General features: G+C 37.7%; 1 protein-coding gene across 7 annotated transcripts in view; it reads right to left on the reverse strand.

Moving 5' to 3' along the window:
* Positions 1 to 21,267, reverse strand: part of CNKSR2 (connector enhancer of kinase suppressor of Ras 2) — a 207,826-nt gene that overhangs the window by 39,450 nt on the left and 147,109 nt on the right. For all 7 annotated transcript variants that reach the window (XR_015772050.1, XM_088052277.1, XM_088052276.1 and 4 more), the window contains 7 exons: positions 19,456 to 19,504; positions 18,403 to 18,575; positions 16,220 to 16,293; positions 13,718 to 13,789; positions 7,923 to 7,990; positions 3,223 to 3,323; positions 1,548 to 2,085 (listed from right to left, as the gene is read on the reverse strand). Coding sequence is in view for 6 of the 7 variants with exons in the window: in XM_088052277.1 (XP_087908403.1) it covers positions 1,548 to 2,085; positions 3,223 to 3,323; positions 7,923 to 7,990; positions 13,718 to 13,789; positions 16,220 to 16,293; positions 18,403 to 18,575; positions 19,456 to 19,504 (1,075 nt within the window). In the remaining variant the exon portion in view is untranslated. The remainder of the gene's footprint in view (positions 1 to 1,547; positions 2,086 to 3,222; positions 3,324 to 7,922; positions 7,991 to 13,717; positions 13,790 to 16,219; positions 16,294 to 18,402; positions 18,576 to 19,455; positions 19,505 to 21,267) is intronic.

Consider the following 21,267-nt stretch of genomic DNA (forward strand, 5'->3'; position numbering starts at 1 on the left):
CTAAAACCTTAGACCTTGGACGGAATCTTTAAGTAGTGCTCAAACAGCACAGCAAAGCCAGTGGAAAGTCTCCTTGACCCTTCCCATTTTCAGTAAGGACTCTTTTAAAAAATATTTTTTATATTGCTGTCAGTAAAAACCCATTTGAAAACCAAAACTGAAAGCTAAAAATAGGACAAAACGTTCTGCATGGTTGATGAAATTTAACCCTGTTAATTAGACAGCTTAATTTCACAGTCGGTACAAATCTGATATTACCCTAATAAATGTATCAGTTTTTAGCAAAGTGTCATGCATGAACACAATTGAAACAGTGCCTTTTTAAACTTTTAATGCAATCACATTCAATATCTGCAAAAGAAACCACTGTTTCCTCAAAGCAGAAGAAGAAAGTAAAGAATTGGTGATGTTTAGAAGGTAATGCGTAAAGCATAAGGACAATGGAAAATTTTGATCTCTCCCAAGTATACTAAATAACATCCACATGAATTTAAATGATAAACAAAGGTGTTAAATGCAATGAATCCATTTAGGTAGGTAGTTAGTCATACAAAGCTTTCATTACCCTTTCCTCTCTTAACCATTTTTGTACTTTTCTGCAGTGAAAAAGTTGAATTTGAAGGAACAGATAGCAGAGACCCTTGGAGAGCTCCAAGGGCTATCCTTTGCCGCTTCAGGTAACTTAATTGCAGTGTAACCCCACAAATCATGAGTGCAGGCTTTACTCACTGACCCTACAAACTGGGTGTGGACTCAACTTTGCTAGCAGCACATGCTGAGAAGCTCCACAAATGACAGTGAAGGACAGAGCATGAAACAGACACAAAAATGTGTTTACATGTTCAGGAGGGGCAGGGACCTTCTCTAATCCCTGGTTATTTGGATTATGTTTGATAAATAGCACTAATCTCTGTGGAGTTTATGTGCCATGTAACTGAGTTACCCAGCATTATGATTTTTTTAAGCCTCGCTGGTCAAAGTTGTTCTGTTTTTTTTTTTATAAATGCTTTTTGAATTGTTTTTTTTTATAAATCACAATGAGAAGAACTGGGGAAAATATATTGTCTTTTTCAATTTCTTACAGATTTTGGCATGTCTTGTGACCTTCCTGACTGGATACTACACAATCACAGCCCAACTCTGCACTCCAGGATTTACCAAGAGGTTTTTACAGCTCACATGGGGTTGGCTGGAAATCTTACTAAGCATCTCCCTGAAACACGTGTGTCAGTGGAGGAGGTTACTGTGCAAGTGTAAACATGAAGAAAGCATGGAAGCAAAATCCATTTAAATTAAGAATTATTAGTGGAAGGTGGTTATTGATCAGCCTACAGGGAAATGTCTGGTGATCATGAGAGGTCACGCAGCGCTCTGGTTATAAGGCCTCATACATAAGGCAGACCAAAGAGGTGTGCAACAAGGGGGACCTGGAAAAACATGGGGGATGTTGAAGGACTTTTGGGGATTTTTGATAGGAAAAAGGAAAAACGACCTCTACATTACACAAACAGGACACTTGAAAAGCCACAAAAATATCCCATACTTACTTTTATCTTCCTGGTTTTCTTCTGCTGTTTTGCCTTCCTCTTCCTCCTCCTCCTCAACCTCCTTCTGCTGTGCTTCTTCGTGGTGGTCGGCAGCACCGACCGAGAGGCTCTGGCAGCAGTGGTTGAAGCCGCTATCCCGAGGCAGAGTGAAACTTCGGGGTTTTCCCCCGTTCCCGTTCAGCGCTTGCATCCGCTCACCCTCCACGAGGGGGAAGGGGCCGTAGTGGTCTTGCAGGTGGCACTTCTGGGTGGGCAAGGTCGACTGCCGCCGGTGCTCGGGGGACACCACGGCCACCTCGGAGAACACAGAGTCCTCCAGCGGCAGCGTCTGCAGGTAGTGGAGTCCCGAGCTGGTGAGCGGCGTCTCAATGAGGTCCTGCCAGGAGCGCCGCTGGCTCGCCGTCTTGCGCACCGGGGACTCGGTGGCACTCCCCGCCACCTCCGGGCGGAACTCCTCGTGCGACGACTGCGACTGCGACGTCTCCGTGGACGAGAGGCGGCTGTGCTTGGGCTCCACGTAGGGGCTTGTGCAGCTCATCTGCAATGTCAACAATGTCTCAGATCACACCGAGACCCACTGCTAATAATAACCTGCCACTTTTCATTATCAGCGATGGCACCCGGTTCATTAGCGAGTTGAAAACTTACCTAATTAACCTGTCCTGATCCTAATTTTAATGCATGCCCATGTCTGTATATGTCACACCTGTAGGTCTAATACTGATAGTTATTCATAATAACTATCTTTATTATGTCACTTAATCCATAAAATAAGCCAAGAAAATTTGCAGGAAACTTCACAAAATAGTGCAAAATATGGCACTATGGAAGACATAGAAGAGAGGTACCTGATTCATTCAAGACCCTAAAAATGCTATCCAAATGCCTGTTGTTCTTCTGTCTTGCTTTTCTTTGGAATCATGCTTGCAGTGCTTCAGTACTGTCATTCAAAGGTCTATAATTTTGTAAGATAAAGTCCTGCCTTCAAATTAAACATCATGAATGCTCTCTTTCCCCTGAACTTCTTGATTGTTCATTTCAAAAACCATATCCAAGTAAGATGCATTATTTAACACTGAGTATGCAGAGTAGAGAGTAAGTTAGAAGTCTATAATACAGTTTTAGATCAACAACTGCTACAAGAGGAAAGAAAAAAAAAACCCAAATCCCCCTTTTTTGTAATTTTATTTCTCTAGAAGAGAAACCTACTTTTTCACAATAACAGAACACCTGGTACTGCAATACAGGACAGAACATTTTTATGTATTTCTCTGTAAATTCAAGTGTAATTTGTTACTGTAAAGCTTCACAGCACAACTGCTGAAGCCTTAGAGAAGAGTCTGTGTCGTTCCTGAGGTAATAACATTTTCTCAGAAAGTTGACAAGGGGGTGCTGAGGGATTGCCTGGATGAGCAGCTGTCCATCATGAATGAAGACCAAAAAGAAAGAATTCTGTAACTTAATCTATTTTGTGCAGCAAGTGGTATTATAAATCCCTGTCTTCTACAAACCCGTGGAATGATGGCCATTGAAGTCTGCAATGTGTGTTGCTTAACAAATGCCTTAAGTCAAGCACAGACTAAAAAACAGATGGTCAAGCACCATCCTGGGCAGGAGAGCAGGCAGAGGTGGCACTTGGGGCACACGTTCCCAGGGACAGCTGCAGGTGACTCACCGAAGGAGGCCGTGGGTACGTGTCGTACGGGGGCGGGGGGCTGTCCTGCTTCGGTGTTGATGGAGTGTCAGCTTCCTCCTTGTCACTCTCGCTCCAGTAATCTACAAGTTACATAAGGATCAGGTCAAAAACTGCCAACAGGTTTTGATGCATTTTTGTATCAGATAGGTTACTTCCACAAAACCAACTGGATGTTCCTCCTTTGGTATTACTGGCAGTGTAATACCAGAATGCTGATGCTGTCAGTGTTAGCTGCTGCAACTTGGAACTGTCTTCATCTAAAGAGGGAAAACTCTAAACATTATGAAGTATACTAAACCTAATGTCCCATCACAGAGCTATTGGAAAACAACCTGAAAATGAGCCACAAATTTAACTCTTGTGCATACCTTGTAAATGCAACAGGCATATAGAATACTCTTAATCCAAGTATCAGACTTTGAAGTATTTATACATCCACAAAAATAATTATGATTAGACATGTACTGGCTCAAAAACACTGAAATATTTTTGAACAGAAATGATTAAAAACATAGCTTTGCTAAAGTCTTGTGTGCATAACATCACCAAATGTGTTTAACTAACTGGTAAATCAAACAGGTAGGGGTTATTGCACACATGAATAATCAGTGCAATTTTTCTACCCATTTTCTCCATTATATTCTACCAGTCAGACACGTTTTTCAATTCAATTTCTAATAACAAACAGCTGTATTTAAGGCAAGACAAAAAAACTTTATGTCATATATTCGCTTCATAAAACAGCGGCTGCCCTGTTATCCATGCAAGAAGATGAAGGTGATGGTAAGGAAAATTATGACAATGACATTTAAGAATAGAATTCAAAAAGAAGGATGACAAAGTATAAAGGACATAGATTTTGTGGGCTAAGTTTAATGGGCTACAACGTTTCATTTTTTCAGGAAATAAGTCATGGCCAAGCTTATTTCAAAGGGGAAAACACACAGAAGAATATACCACATGGGAATTTATATTTATTCTGTTACAAATATTTTTTGAAGCAGAACAGCAGCCAACTAAAAGGACACTGAACCTTAATATTCCCTGCAAAAAAATCCTAATTAACTGCTGACTCAGTCAACCTTTAACATTTGTGCACATTTTAAGACTTAAGCAAACATTTCTGCTGTCACTTTGTTTCTGACTGTATTACGTTCCAGTATTTGGGTAAATCACTGTATGACAGGACACTAGAGATCAGACTACTCACAGATCAATCACAGGCAATTTTTACTTCACCTCAGATGTTCAACAAAGTACATCATTTACTACTCTCTCTTTGATAAAGAAGATTGATTGCTGTTTCACAAATGATCTAAACTAAAAATCCAAGCTGGCACAACATGTAATTTTGTCTTTAATAATTTTTTGTTATGATTACTATATTATATGATCAATGATCCACCATATTTAATCTTATTCAAGACCTAAAACAGACTTACCTTTAAACAACACCATCTTGAAACAGGAGTCTCTATAGTTTTGTATTTTTTTAGATTTTAGTATTGGTTGGGACAGCCTTATTTATCTATTTAATTTTTCTTATTTATCTATTTAATTTTTCCACACAATAGCAATTCCGTTTTTACTCTGAGGCTTTCGATTTGCTTCCTGCAAGCTTATAGCTGAGACATTATCTTTTAACAGTATAATAAATAAATTGCATAAATAAAATTTTTATGACTAAAAAATAAAAAAATCCTGTTATGTCTCTAGAAATCTGCAAATAATTTATTTCTGGTGAATAAAAGACTAAATCAGTGAAAACTCTTTTTCTAAATAAATCCTAGTTTTAAGAAAATTTCTTTCCAGCAACTTAAAACACTTGAAAATTTTGGCATGTAGGCATGTTTGTTCCTGTTGCAGCAAAGCCTAATGGTGCGATGTGTGGTGAGAGACCTGTCAGAACTGCATTGTTCAGTGACATTTCTGCAGACTTGAGCTCAACTGTTTATTCTGAAAGCAAAATTTAGCAGTCTCAGTGCAGGTTCCGATTTTGGCTAAAAATACAAAGGTGTTCTTGCTGTCAAATCCACACACAAGAAAACACTGTACGATGATGCTTTTGCACCCGTTATCTCAGATAGGGAATTCTGTTGGCAGCCTACAGCTTGTCTTGAAAATTTCTGTAGTAACAGGGGTCAATTTTCAGATAAAATGTATGAAAATGGCCTCCCACTGATTTTTATAAATGCTCCTCTTTTGGCAACTGACTCATTAAAGTCCATCCAAAACATGTATGATGCTATGAAACAGTTGCTGTATTTCTCTCTGTAGATTTGTCCAATTCATTGATGGACAAGCTCTATGCATCAGGCATATCTTGAAAGTTTCCTCAATGACTAATAGACTGAATATATTATATATAAACCAACACTGATCTGCCATTTCCTGAATAAATATCCTCTATTTATATAAACTAGGGATTTTTTTTCCTCTGATTTATATGACTGGAAAGTATATAACTTCTCCATCCAAGGAAGTCCCTTGATGTATTGCTAACATGCATTGTATTTCATATGAAAAGTTGAAGGTATTTTTATAAAACTGTTCCGTACAGAATGTAACATTTTATTCAGTAGTACACCCACAATTCCGTGATTCGTGCATCTCTGAAGCTATTGAAATATATTTTGTGCACTTTAGATTCAGAACTATTCAACTGTTAATTGAGACAGATTTGACAACTCATGTTGAATTGTTTCAGAGGTATTATAAAGCTTTGCTGCAAAGGGCTGAACCACACAGAAATAAAAGATCTTTTGTCAAATCGAATATGCAGATGACAATTGGTACAGTCACTGAATATAGAAAATTCCAGCTTCATAGTTTCTATAATTGCAAATATGCTTGAGGTGATTGAGAGGTTCTACTTTGCTAACTTGATGCCTCTGCTAATTAGGGACACTATTGAGCTGTGTAAAAGCCCTTGTGCTGGGAGCCAAGGAAAATCACCAGAGGCATTAAAACAGAGTATGGCAGCAAGGGGGGAATGTGATACTGCCTCCCACACTCAACACCACTAAGCAACACAAAGAGGGTGTAGTTCCACTTACCTGCCTATAACAAAACAACAGGAGTGAATCATGCTAGAGTGGTAATGAAGAACTCTGTCAGTGCCTGGGATATAATTTCCATGGTCAGTGGGGTTTCACTGATTATCTTCAAGAGGGAGACATTTTAATAATAAGCTACATGAGGCCTGAATGCACATCATCTCATGCCTAGCTGGATCATCCGCTATTTTATTACTCAGTGACTTCTTAGTAGCAATAATATTTCTTCATGTTCATCTGGATTTTGTAAGGTGTATCATGTGTGTAATTGTGCACTTGGACAGCATTAGCATAACATACACCTTTTCATCTACTGTCCCACATGGCATTGTAATTCTAGTGCCAACTTACTGTCAATAAAAATTGTAATTTGGCTTTGAATGCCAAAACAGAGGATTTCCTTGAAGACTCTGAGATTCAGAGCTTGTTCACAGCTTCTTCAAGCAGTGACAACAGATGGTACATAGGCTCTTTCAAACAGGTTACTGTAGTGCTGCTTAGGAAACTTAGGATTCCCAAACTGATTTCCAGGTCTGGTGAGGCACTGTGACCATGACTGAAGAACAGTGAGCATGGTGCTGCTACCCTGGGCTGCGTGAATGCAGAGGGCCTGGTGTCAAAAATGACACAAGTTTTTTGGGCCAAAACCCAAAATATTTCTGATGAAGGCTTCAGAGCCACAGAATTAAAAGCTGAGGTTTTGACTGAGTGGGAAGCAGGCAGCAGACAGGCATCTGGATAAGCTCTGGATCATCATGAGCACTGCAATTTTCCGGTGCCTGCTGTTGAGTACGTATGTTAAAAGGAGCAGGAATTCAAAAGCTACCTGCTTGCAAAAGCAGATACTTGGATAGGAACCCTTCTATGCATCCATGCCATGGTCACTGGCAATTCTAAGAAACAACCTCCACAACACAATTGGACTGATCCTTTCATTCTTCTGTCTGCGAACACAATTTCTACTGCAGTTGTTTAAAGCAAAGCAACGCATGACTTTATATACGCTGCTTTTTTAACCCATGAAGTATTAGGCATAAAAAATAAAATATGTAAAATGCTGTAACCCTACAACTCCAAGTGAAATGCCAACAGGGCTGTAGCACACACTGCAATATAGTAAAACCAGAAGAAACTACAAAATTTATGTGGTCTGAAAATCAAAGTCCTTAGGGTAAATCAAATTACCTCGACAGGCTTTAGAAAAATGGTTTTGTTACCAAGACCAATTTCATGCACTTCTGCCCTCTGTGAATTCAAACACCAAATGCAATGTTTGAAATCATTTTTTTAGTCTCCAGATTCTTAAGTTTCTTCTGATAAGGGACACAGATTCCTTGGTACCACACAGTGGAGCTTGCTGCCAGTATATCTGCTTTTTTAGCTATCTTTTGCAGCCTCCTCAGAAATATCAGAATATCAGAATATCAGTATCTGCAGATCAGAGTCCAAAGGAGTTAATCAGAACTCCTGACAGAAAAGGAATTCTCTAAAGCAATAACAGTGATACCCATATGTGATTTGATTTCAGATGATGAGAATGAGGCCTGATACACAGCAGGGAAAAGAGAACAGATGAACTTGTGATAAGAGCTGACAGAAGGAACCAAAATAACAACACATTACCTTGCTCTTGTTTGATCCTCTCTCTTTCTGCATAGCCAGCAGCAAGCATGTTAATTCTGTTGAGCCATCTGAAATAATATTAAAATAAAGCAGTGATACCGATCCAGCCTCTTAATTTTTGCATGCATTTCTAGTAAAAACAAAGCTAGAAGCATCTGAAGAAGATTAAGGACAATGTTATTTTTCATATCAGACAGCTGCTCTCTTTGATACTCTTATTCAGGGAGTCTCCAAAGATCTATGATTTTGCTGTTGAACAAACCATTTTCACAGCAAGGGTTTTATTTCAAATGGAAAACCATGTATGATATCAAACATCTGAAAAGTAAAGGATTTAGAGATAATCAAAAAGCTGTTAAGTCTGCTGCTCACAGATATACCATCACACAAATACTCCTACTGTTCTGATTTCTTAAGAATAAACACCACTTTTCAGAGATTTAAGCAATATTTTAAGACCTGAATTGGCAACTCAGCAGAGGAACAGAGCAGAAAACAGCAGTACAAAGAACAGGTTCACTCCCAAACAGACATTGTGGTTTAATTATGCCCTTATGTTTTAGAGCTTACTTACAGTGCCGTGTACAAACAGAAAGAGGCATATCAGAATTCATTTTTGTGTTTGTGTCAGAAAAGTGCAGGGAGAAAGACAGTTGCTTCAATGCAATTCACATCTAAGGCTTTAATCTCAATTTAGCCTTGAAAAAGTGCTTCCTTAAACCACACAATTAAAAAAAAACCAACCCAAACAAAACCATACAAAAAAACCCAGCACCCAAACACAAAAAACAACCCCAAAAAACCCAAGCCAAAAAGCAAATGAGCTATTGCTGCTCTCTTCTAGTAAGGCTGTCATTGCCAAGCATACACTGAACTGCCTCCAGCAGGGCAGTTTCAACCTGTGCTCTTCCCCCATGGGGCTCTCAGTGTATTCATTAGCCAAATGCTTACACTGAATCAGGTGCTTCATCAACGAGGCTTTAAACCACCATGGCAATCTCCCGTGTTGTCCATTCCATGGTAAACCTGGAATTACTTGCTCCAGTCATCCCATAGTCAGGACTTGACAGGCCTGGTTTGCCAACCTACCGGCTTGCAATTTAACTGCTAGGGTATACAGAAAGACAACTCCAGTCAGGTTTGCGTTTTCTTCAGGAATGGGAAACCCCCATTTGAGAAACCTGTGCCTGATGGGTTTTGTTTGCATACTGCATGCACAGAAACAGGATGTTTGTCTCAGCAGAGGATATACCTTTGTAATGATTCCTGCATGCCTGTCTTCAAGACATTGCAGTGCAGGGCAAGCATTAAGTCATAAAATACAGTTGCTTTCCTAGAAATTAACTCCTGTCATCATGGAGCCAGAGAACTGTAGAATGCTTTAGGCTGGAAGGATCTTAACAATATTCTAGTTACCAATCCCCCTGGCACGCACAGGCAGGGACACTGTCCATTGACTCTAACTGCCCTTCCACAAACAGTGACCACATTTTTCATGTGTAAACCGTGTTAATGGTCCATAAATCATTGTACATTGGGAAGGAAGATAAGAATTTACTCCTGAATTGATTGCAGAATATTTCATGTACCACACAATCAAAATTTCTACCAGAAGAATAGGGAAGCTGAAGAGGACACTTAAAATTTGAGTTGTAATTGTCAGGAAGTGCCATACAGTTGTAAAAACAAGCAGCATACAGGAACAGATATCCAACAAATCTCATCTCAGACAACGATTTTACATCTTCAATGCCAAAAGATGACCCAATAAAAAACTATATTTTAGGCTCACATTCTTGATATGTGAAGACCTCCTTTGGGGAATAAAGCTCAGCTGCCAGCTGAGCCTGCTCTGCCAGCTCAAATCAGAGGCACAGAGGCAGGGACCTCACCCAAAGCACTCCAGCCCCTGCTGCAGAGGGACCAGCAAAGGATACAGACTTGTCTGTGTCCAAAGCGTAAAGCAGCACAAGATGACAAGCATCTGCTCTGTCAAATGGCCTGGCAGACAGTGGGGACGGTGCTTTGCTTGCCTCTCACCTATTCAGGATTTCACATTTCACCTATGAACCCCATTGGGTAGAGCTGCTGACCACAAAGCATTGGACAACAAATACAGCTATAAAGGTTCTCCCGTCCTTCATTCTGTCCTAAACATAAAGTAAGTGTGCTTATTAGTGAGGTAATCAATTAAACCAATGAAGACTTAACTGACAGTCAACTGATGCTGCTTACAGAGGTGACAGATGACTGTTTCCAGAAAAGCATTATTTCCTGAAAAGTACAATCTAATGAGAGCCCAGGAAATGTGTGCCATTCTCTCACTCTTCAGAGAGACAGGAGACTGACTTAACCTTTAATGAATTTCTGCAGGTCATGATCTGTGTTGAAGTTTGGACTATGACCTGCAGCACCTGTGGGGTGAACCAGAAGGTACTGATGTGGCTGTAAACAGTGAACAACCACAGCTTTTGAGCAGTATGCCAGTCTGGAAGCTAAATGAATGGTATTTACTTCTGCATATTTTCTGGTATGTGACTACTAAAGTTTCTTCAGATATGGCTAGAGAATTAATATTATTTTAATAAAGCATGGCCAGAGTTCCAGTTCATTGAAGTTAGAATTGTGTGAGAAATCCAACACACTGAACCTGTATCAAAAGGGAAACGTACAGATCTCCTGCAGAATGGAAGAGGAGTAATACATGCCTGGATTAAAATGCACTGGGAACAAAAGCTCCAATCATATAGTTACACAAATGTTTCTTAATATGCATATTAATAGATACAAAGCCCTACGACATGGAAAGATTTACGTCTTTCTTTGCTTCAGTGTGTGTGTCCTGGTAGGCACTGTAACCTTTGGAGGGCAAGAGGCCAAGAAAATATTGCTTCTTTACAGCAAATGCAGCTTCAATGTTCTTGTGAGAATTACAAGATCTGTTTTCTAGGTATGAAAATAAATACAGTGTCACTGGTAACTGCAGTAGTCATTCAAGTTTCTTTTTTCTTTTCTTTTTAAGAACAGCACACTCATGTCTTGTCAGTATTTAATTAAAACAGTTTTATGACACACAGAACAGGATTAAAACCCCCTGACTTTCTGCAGACCTGCAGTTTCTGTAAGGAAGGATGTACATTACTCTCACTCTCACAAACTAGTAGGAAACGTTTTTCTATCTTATCTCACATTCAGGTAGGTGCAATACTTTTGGTCAAAGCAGGGTGTCAAATGCTCCTTAATAATAAAACTCAAGGCTATAGGATGAACTTGCTGTGTGGGAATATGGATACCTTAAGAGTGTGTGTGAGTACCTGAATGCAGTATAACCAGAGTGAAGAGAATAACAGTGAATTTCCAAGCAACACGTTTCCATGACCATACACTTACTCTAGAAAATAGTACTTTGCATCTATAAAGGATAGTCTGTCCTTCTTCTCACACAGAAAAAGCATGCTAATAGGTAAAAAGAACATTTTGCTGGTGTGACCACATAACCTAAAGGGACTTCAGACGCCACAGCAACAAAGCTTAGTGATTACAGCTCTCCAGACTCCTTACCAGTGCAATGGTGCGGCACAGTCATAAAAGTAGTAAGAAAATTTGAACAGTGACAGAGCTACCTGAGATTAAAATACCCATTTTATCTGAGTAGATACACACAAACAAAAACTTCATAGCTAGCAAACATGTTTTTATATAAAAAACTGAATCATTTTATACAAGGGATGAAGGAATTGAGCCATTTTGAACTCTCAGTCATTCTATGTATTAGCAGTTTCTTACTCTTGTTTCTTCTGCTTAAAGTATAAACAAAACTGAAATGACTACCTGATACATAACTAGAATTTATGTCAGAAACTTGACAAACAAAAGAACATAAAATGATCCAAAGAGTACTAATTTAACTTCATAATTTCATTCTGTGTTTTACTTCATCTAGGCTTCACAATAATTTTAGACAGGAAGTATTTTATTATCCCTGCATTTGAAAGACTATTTTTCAGTTTTTCACTTTTTTCCAATCTATTGAGTTAATTGAGTATTTGTGAAAGTGAACTAATTTTTATAAAATATTAAACAAAGAGAAAAAATAAAATTCTCTGGTGAGAATGATGGCAACTCAAATGTAAGAATTTCAAGTAATTCTGTAGACCTGGACAGAGTTTGAATTTAGATGTGTATAACTCAGATCAAAACTTTGTCAAGCTCATTCCAAAATAATTAATAAGCACTAATTTCAAAATATGATAAAAAGACTATTTGTGGTGGGAAGATAAAAATCTTTTAATTCCTGAGTTTTACACTACACAATATATTTTTAAAATATTGCTGCATATTTGCCGCTGCTTTCTGATTACTGAAAAATATGTAAATTTCTATCCTTAAAAAGAAGGTGCTGTGTCATACTGAGTGAGGACCTGCTGACAGAAATGATTTAGCTACTGCTTTGTTCAGGATATATTGTTGACCATGCCATTATTCTATTTGCTGCGCAGCAAACTGCATTTTTAGTGAGCGGCTTGACAGAATTATCAAAGAAAGGGAAGCCTAAAATTTCACAAATAAATTAAAAGGTTTTCGGTTTTCTAACTGAGAAGACTTTTGAAGTGAGCCTCAGTCATGCACAAACTTCTGAAAAAACGTTAACAGAGAGCTATTTCTAAAGGAAAGCTGGCACAGTATAGTATCAGCATGCCTTTCCACCCAAATATTATCAGTAATGAACTGGCAGTATCCTGAAGGTGCTCTGCCAGGAAGTTGAATCTAGTACACACAGGAGAGATTAAACCACGATTATAGGACTTGTTAAGTTTTATTGATTCAGTTTTAGTTCCTTTTTTCCTCTGTTTTGAAAACTCCTCTGGTGAGAGAGGATATCAACAGACATTATCTAAGATAGAACAATTCTCAGGTTGCAATAATAGATTTTTGTTTGTGTCCTCTGTCATTTGATGAAAATGGCATACTATTTTGAACTGAATTAATTTCAGTTTATATTGTGAAAATAAATGAAATAAACCCCCTAATATTTGAATAAACATGGGATTCATGTTCCAATTTACCATTCAAATGAATTAAGAGGAATTGTGTTTATTTTGTGCTGAAGTCTCAATCATTTTTCTGAAAAATTGCACAAGTGGCCAAGAATAGATGCAGTAAAATTCAGTATCAAGGAACTAGGACTTAAGTCTTTGTTCTTTTTTGAAGAGCCAAAATTTTCCCTATCAAATCCAATACAACCAAAATTTCACTTCAAAATTCATGGAAGTAGAGAGAATCTGCAAAATTCATTACTTGTAACCCCCACTCCTTTTGCAAGACTGGCATAAAAAAATAGTGACTGCTTTAAATCTTTCTCCAACTTCTTATTCCCTCCAGGGCAAGAAACTGAAGGACTCCCTGAGGAAGCATCACATGTGTTTGGGAGTATGTAAGGAAGCAGAGTTGGAGACACCTCACCTTTGCAGGTGTGACACAGCCAATTCCAGAAACATGAAATTCTGAAATTGGGTTGGGATGTTTAACACACTGTATTTATTTATTTTTTTAAAAAATGGAATCATGTTTCTAAAGAATTCAAACCTTTGTATCAAAAAAGGGGTAATTTTTGCATGAATTGAATAATTAACATATGAAGCCAGTCAGAAACAATGTTACTCTGCACCTATTTTCTCAGCAATTAAAATTATCTTTTTAGACTAACAAGTAATTTATGATACCTGTGTTATTAGTAGCTTCAAGAAGTGTCACATTTAAGGAATGGGTCCTTGAACTTTGCTAGATTTCCTTACCTGTTCATATCATCTAGATGTTCAGCAGCAAAATAAAAACTTTTGATCTTAGGATGGCAGGCTTTGAATGCGCTGTAGAGGAAAAACATAATTAAAAAAATGTAATGGCACAAATCTTTTTTTTTTTTCTGAAATGTAAGAATGCATGGTCACCAAGGAATGAGATGAGTTCATATTTCTGCGTTGCTGCATGCCCCCAAACAGTATATGAACATACAACTTTTAGGATTGTGCCAGGTTTCACCAAGTAAAGTGCTCTTCAACTACCCTTCTAAATAATCACTGATTCACATGTGCATAAATAATTGTTCAACCATCACCTGCAGTTTACTGCATGTGGATAAAGTTCATCAGTTAAGGATATAATTTCATGTACTGGGTAATTCTGCTGATATACATATAGCTGTCAATTTTTTCTGAACAGAAAACCGACGAAACAATTAATTCAATACAACAATAGAATTCTCAATCCTAGTGATTTCTCATGTCCCAGTGACTTTGACATCACTTTTAGCTCTAATGACTGCATTTCAAGCAGGAAAATGTGATGTGCTGATTGACTTCTGAGAAGCTGTCATAAATCAACAGTGTGTTCCTGAGGTCATCCTAAACAATGGGCAATTACATCTCATCTTTCCTTTCCACCAAAATAATCAACATGACCGGGCTGAGTGAATTACTGCATTTCATACATAATATGAAATAAATTACTAGAAAGACTCTTTTAACCATGTTGGATAAAGATTTATGGTGAAGTACCTGAAGACCCAGCAAATGCACTTGAAATAATGAATAATTTACAGTAGAGAAGAATAATTTGGGGAATAATCTGAAGGTATCTCTTAAGAACAAGAAATGTAACAGTCCTGAAGAAAATAAGGAAAACTGCAAACATGATACATGATGAGCATCACCACCATTTTTCTGAGATATAATGGATTTTACACATACATGCACACACATGTATATGTAATAAAGTAATTCTCACTCTCTAATCAATTGTGTCTCAGAAAAATGGTAATGACCTTCTTCATGCTTATCATACTTGCAATTTTCAATATACATATCTGTGTACACACATCTATGTTTTAGAAATCAGGCAGATGAAATTGGTAATAGGAAAGTTACTGCAAGAGAAAGTAACATAACATTGAGACTGAACGGATTCCTCCAACACATGACAGCATAACAGTGTTATGCAAGTCAAAGCAGATGTACAGCAACATCTGCTCAATTTAGAAAGACATCATCAAGTTACTGAGACCTAAAACTGGACTTCTTAAAGCCGTTATGGCATCTGTCATCCGGATCCTTAAAGTTTTTTTTCCCTTTATCTGCCACCCAAAGAATAACCACATTTTATGTGCTGCTATTCAGCAGACACTAAATCAGGTAAAAAACAAACCAGAATAATTTAAGCAGGGTGCAATTCTGAAAAATGAGTTGACTTTATGCTGCTGCCCCAACAAAAGAGAAATGAAGCACTTTAGCCATGTGGCCCAAGGACACAGGACAGCAGGCTCAAGCTAATGTATCTTTTTACTTTTTTTTTAAATGCAGTTTTTATCTTCTGCCCTTTGAGACCACCTTGAAGTGTAGAGATCATCCTAAAGAGAGATACAAATCAACTGATACAAGGTTGGTTCTTTCTGTAGAACTGTAGGTACTACAAATCATACCATTTTATATTTGAGAAAGATGTTATGCATGAATTTCAGCAATTCCAGTCTTGCTTAAATAACTTAAATCATTAGAAGGCAAGGCAAAAAATTTTGAACAATAATGACTCCAAAAATATCTCTGTGGAAGCATGCACCTGTCACATTGCTACAAATGCTTGAATTTATCTAAATAATAAATGGATTTGTACAATGGCACAAATCTGGATAGCCGCATAAACAGGTAAGAAGAAATGTTCTTTGAGACCTTTAGGTCATATAACAAAAATACAACAAATCACTGTCATCCTCTTTTTTTTTAACTCTGCCTCAGGACTGAAATGATGTCTCAGCAAACTGAGATGATTCTAACTAATTTGGAGTTACAGTAAATATTGATGCCTGACCACAAACTTGGGGACTTTCTTATTTGGATGGTCTCTGTATTATGCTCTTTACTGAGTATTAAGCACACAAACACTCTCCAAGCCCCAATAAACAAATAAAAAAAATAGCAACCCCAAACAAAAAGGATAAAAAAAAGAAAGAAAAGCTGGGAAAATAAAGGGACAGAAGCAGCCAAGCAGTCTTCTTGCTCATAAATCATTTTGGTCTAGTCGAGCACTGTGGTTCATGATGCAGTGAAAAAATAGCCTTCTTTGGGCAAGATGGCACACACAACAGAAAAAATTAATTTGCTTTTTTTGTATGAGCTTATTCTGTGATACAACCTCATGACAACTGTAACTAAGTCCATTATCTCCCTGTTTTAAGGGAAAACCTTGTCCTTTGTTTGCACTTTATTTATTGTTTTAATCATTGCATTATTTTTGAGCGTGCTTACTATTTCTTGCGGCATTCACTGGCTCTGTCAATTTTAAATTCAGGTAGACTGATGAATCCTTCTGCTTTTTCATCCTGCAAAGATAGTTCCAGATATTACTGTAGCTAAAGTGTCAGGAAAAAAACCCCACCATGCTGAAAACTTACAAATATTTTCACTTGCCTGCTTCTTACAAAAGGAATACTAATGTCTGCTCTGCTCTGGCAAACCTCCCACAGAAGTCATTGGGAATTTTGCCGAAGTAGCAAGACAGATCCCTTGGTGAAAAACACAATTTTAAATACCCAGTTTTCTGAAACAATTTCACAGCTGAACCAACATTTGAAAATATACAAAATGACCAAATGTATTCAGTCAATTAGTTATTGTAATTAGTTAATTTTTGGGGAAAATGGACTAATTAGTAAGGAGAAATGCGCCTAGTGGAAGTAACAGAGAAAAAAAGCATTTCAATGGGTGTTATCATTTTTATGTATAACAGCTAAGAGGCATGGTATCTCTTCAGCTGCTTTCATCTCTCTACAATACCCAGAATGTATCTGACCTTCCTCCCCTCTCCTCTGAAGATTTACACAGTTTATTTTATCAGCTATGCAATCTCCCTCAACTTTTCACAGTTTGAAAGCGTTATTTATTTTAAACTACTATTACATCAATAACGCAGACTCTGTTATTTAACTGCTCATAACTTTGCATGCAAAATTAATAGAGGATCATTGAAATGAAGCTGGAAAACACACACATGTATGTGAAAGAATTCCACAAACATAGATATTATCCTAGTAGTTTATATGGTTTTTTACACCAAATATGCAGTCTATATGATTATATGCCTTCTTAAAAATAAGTAAAAGGCACAAATCAGCACATAAAACTGAAGCTGGAGTCATTATGTGAAGGTACAGGGTTGTAACAGGCTCTGCATTAACAGGTATTTTAAAATCAAAGAGACACTGTTTAGAATAATCTTGCTATTTCTTTTTTGAATGGTTGCCTAGAGAAATAGAGTTTTGGCAAGAGCAGTGTTGGCTTGTCTGTCCACCTGCCATTGAGGCACCCCCTACCAGCCTTTGAGTCTACTGGTGATGACAGAGTCTGTGCTGAGGAGCTGAGATCTCAAAATAACCAAAACTCAGAAAATCTGAGGGAAACTTGGGGTAGGGCAGGAGGCAGAGGTGCTGAGAGCACTGCCCTCCGCACGGGAAGTACGGCACAACCGCGAGGTTCCCGCTGCTCCTTGGACCCGGCTGCCGACCGCTCACTGCACTTGTACGCACCAATTACTGCCCTAATGAAGACCTAGCAGTAGCTCAGGGAGGGAGAATGGAGAGGAGGGAGATAGGGTTACTGATCTGAAGCTGGGATCAAGGCACAAATGGAATGAGTCTAAGGAAAGAGGCTTTGAGAACTCTGGCCATGGAACAACTTGCTTTCTGTTTACTCAGGGAGAAATTGGGGATTACTTCGAAAAGGTTACGTACAAATGCTTGCTGTGATTAAAAGAACAAGTTCAGGACAGAGTGCATGCAGATGTTAACAATGGTTTTATCTCAGCATATTTACTAATGAGTCTAATAGGATTAAAAATCAAGGTATCGTAACACTGGCAAAAAGCTTTGTAGCTAAAGCTGATATAATAAGTGTGTACCAATGCAGAAAATGTTGCATAATCAAAGCTGTTCACAATTCAGCTGGGATGCTCCTGTGCTTTTAAGTTCAGCATATATGAGCACTGAAATCATACCAAAAGCTACAAAGAAAAAACAACAGGAGAATAGAACTGAGAAAACAGAACTATCTTCCTTAATTGCCTAGCAGAGATAAACAAGAACACCAGGCAGCACAACATTAAAGTTTACACTCCCATGACTAAGCCTGAATGACGGGATTAAGTAATTACCTTTTCGCTTTCAAGGGTTTGAGGATAAATTTATTCTAAACTGGTGTCATGAGGACGCAGAAAACTGTGTTATTTCTCCATGTAGTAAAAGGTGAATAGGAAGGAAGAAATATCTCAAAACCTTCATGGCAATTTTGGCAGGCAGTTATATTAATTTCAGTATGATTATTTGAGTGAATAAAGTTATTAACATATATAAGCACTGAAAGCATTGTTCTCTCACTAAATCATGACTACAGCACTACACACAGCATTCGTTGAGACCATGAGTACAGATGTTTACCTCTTCATTGATATACCAATATAGAGACGTGTCCTTCAGGACAAACCAGTACTTTTTCCATTTTTGGGAGAAATAACTCTTGGCATCTTTCTTTTTCCAAAGCCAGCCTTCACAGTCCCCTCGACCAAGATCTTTACATGAGATCCGTCTTTTGCTTTTACCAGCAATTGGAGCTGAAAATGACAACAAGGTGATGTGAAAGCATTTGATTTGTTCACTAAATCAGTAAGACACCTAGTCGGTAAGCACTATATTTCTGTTTGAGAAAATTAATTAAAAATTTCAATGTCTAATTGCCATGAAAAATTATTACAAGCATTCTACTTTGACCACAAAGCTTATGCACACCACCATAAGTTAAAAGCCAAACCAAACCAAACCAAACCAAACCACGTTCAGCATCTCAGAGCTCATATTCTATGGATAGGAAAAAAAGAAAAGAAAAAAAAAAAAAGCAACACAGAAAGAGAAGACGGAAGACGCTATAGAGAAAAGAAAGGCAAGATATTTAAAAATAAGAAAAATGCTTATTTGCAATTTTCAACAGATTAATATTTCACATTAAAATAAAGCGCACAACATATAAATTCATGTACTTCCCACTTGGTTACCAAATACAATTATTCAAGTACTTCACAGGTGTTCACAAACCTCTCTTTGCAGCTCTTTTTGAAACTAAATGGTTCCTAAGGCCTTTGTACTTCAAAATCAAAGGAGGAAAATTTACTATGATATAAATTACCTGAGAGCGTAGGTAATGAGCAAGTGCTGCAGTGAGGCATTACCTGAACACAGCTGGAAAAACCAACCCTGGCCCCAAAGAGGCTAGAGTCTAAGTATTCAAAAAAAAGATAAAAGCAGATACATGAAGGTAGAGGAGCATTAGGAAACTATGAGACATCAGTAATGGACTAATATATTCTCAACATGATCAACTGAACTGAACATTTTATCAGAGCTAACAAGTTACAGTTCCTCACATATTGCAATACCATAAAATTAATCTTGGCATTTCCCTTCCTACCCATATATGAAAACAAAATTATTTTTTACCTTTGTTCTTCTTTTTACTTTTCTGTTGTAGAGAAGACTGCTGAAATGTCTACAAGAAAATCAAAATGGAAAAAGTGAAAATACAATGTTTATATTCAACCACATACTTATAATGAAAGCAATGTTACATGAAGTCATATCAGGCAACATCAGCCAAGACAATTCTAGGCTTAAGAAAAAAGGTAATTTTAGTTCACCTGTTCATAAGGTTGTAAAGCAAAAAAGCACACTGTGAAACATCTCAAAACAGATCACCACTTAGGTTGCCAAACCAGCTGTAGGTTCTGTCCAAAATGGTCACTCTCCTCTTGTTCTCTTATAAAGAATGAATGTCTCTCTTTGTTTACTATGATAATGAAGCTACACAGCCCATGTATTTCTAACATATACATGCAAATAAATTTTCCTTGATATCTATATGTAAATATGCAAAATACTTATATTATATGCAAAATAACACACTAACAGCCTAATGCGGGTGTGGAAGTATTCATACAATGGTCATTAGACCATCAGACAATTTTCTCAGAACCAGGCCTAGTATTCTGAAAGACATGAGTAAATTCTGCTAAATCACAACTGGGAAAAAGTCTTCCAAATAAAAAGTCTGAACTAGAACTATATGTTTTCACCAGGTTTTAAGTGGAAGTATTTCCCTCCAGCTGATCCACTCCCACGAATTAACCCACTCCCTTGACAATGAGACAGGATGGAAATGGCTCCTTTATTTAATATCTTAGCTAATTAGTAATATCAATAAATATTAACAAATTTTATAACCATTTCTGTTTAAAAACTTTGACTCAGATAAGAACAATCCCCCGTGAGCTACAAAAAAAAAAAAATAAAGTAATTAATCAGCCAAAATTTAAAGATTTGATTTCCCTTGGTTTGAATTTTAGTTTTCTGGAAAGGCAGACAAATGTATCAGTGTTAAAACTAAGAAAAGGGTACATAAGAGTGTCTGTGTGTTAAAACTTCCTATTTCAGCTTGTCAGGAATCAATACTTTTGTGCCACTTGGTAAAAATAAATCTAAGCAAAAGCACTGAGAGCTCTGCAATCCCAAATCCTGTTGCTGGTAGTAGGTAAGTCAAACCCTCTTCCCAGTTTACATGACTAGGTTCAGTTCAAAGAGCAGCTTTGGTTTTGCACATGGCACTTAGTGCTATGCCTAAATTGACACGATAGTGTTTGGTCAAATGTTGGACTCGATGATCTTGGAGTTCTTTTCCAATCATAATGACTCTGTTCTAGTTTTCTCCTCCCTGCTTCCCAAACCTATGAGCTCCCATGCAGCAGACTCAGCTTCAAAGGGATCTCTTGCCTCACAGCTGAGAGGTTTTCATGCAGCAAAAATTAACACGCCTATGGGGAAAAATTACCAGCAAGACAATAATTAAGTGTAACCAAAAAATTTAACTGACTTGCTAGTTGTGCTGATCCCTTGGAGATCATATCTGACAAAAACTACTCCACTATATTTCTACCTCAGTGGGTCAAAGAAGGCCTCCACTGGGAAGAAAGGATCCCACTTGTTTTCATTCCCTGACTCTTGTCCTTTTTCTTCTCCTACTGGTACCAACTGAATCAGCACCAGCTCTCAACAAACCAAAACAGGAACACCATTCCACTTACATCACACAAAGAATTTCAACCTGCAAAGGACTAATGCCCCAGGAATAACAGAGTGGCTGAGCACAAGTGTGTAAATAACTCCCACTGAAAATCTTACTTAATTCAAAGTGGATGAAAAAACACACACACAAATCCAAACCCTTAGCATTTCTCAGTTCACAACTCAGACAATTTC

The sequence above is a fragment of the Pseudopodoces humilis genome, chromosome 2, assembly GCF_049639895.1.
Source record: "Pseudopodoces humilis isolate 2021_Gansu_Grassland_sample_001 chromosome 2, ASM4963989v1, whole genome shotgun sequence".
Taxonomy (NCBI): Eukaryota; Metazoa; Chordata; class Aves; order Passeriformes; family Paridae; genus Pseudopodoces; species Pseudopodoces humilis.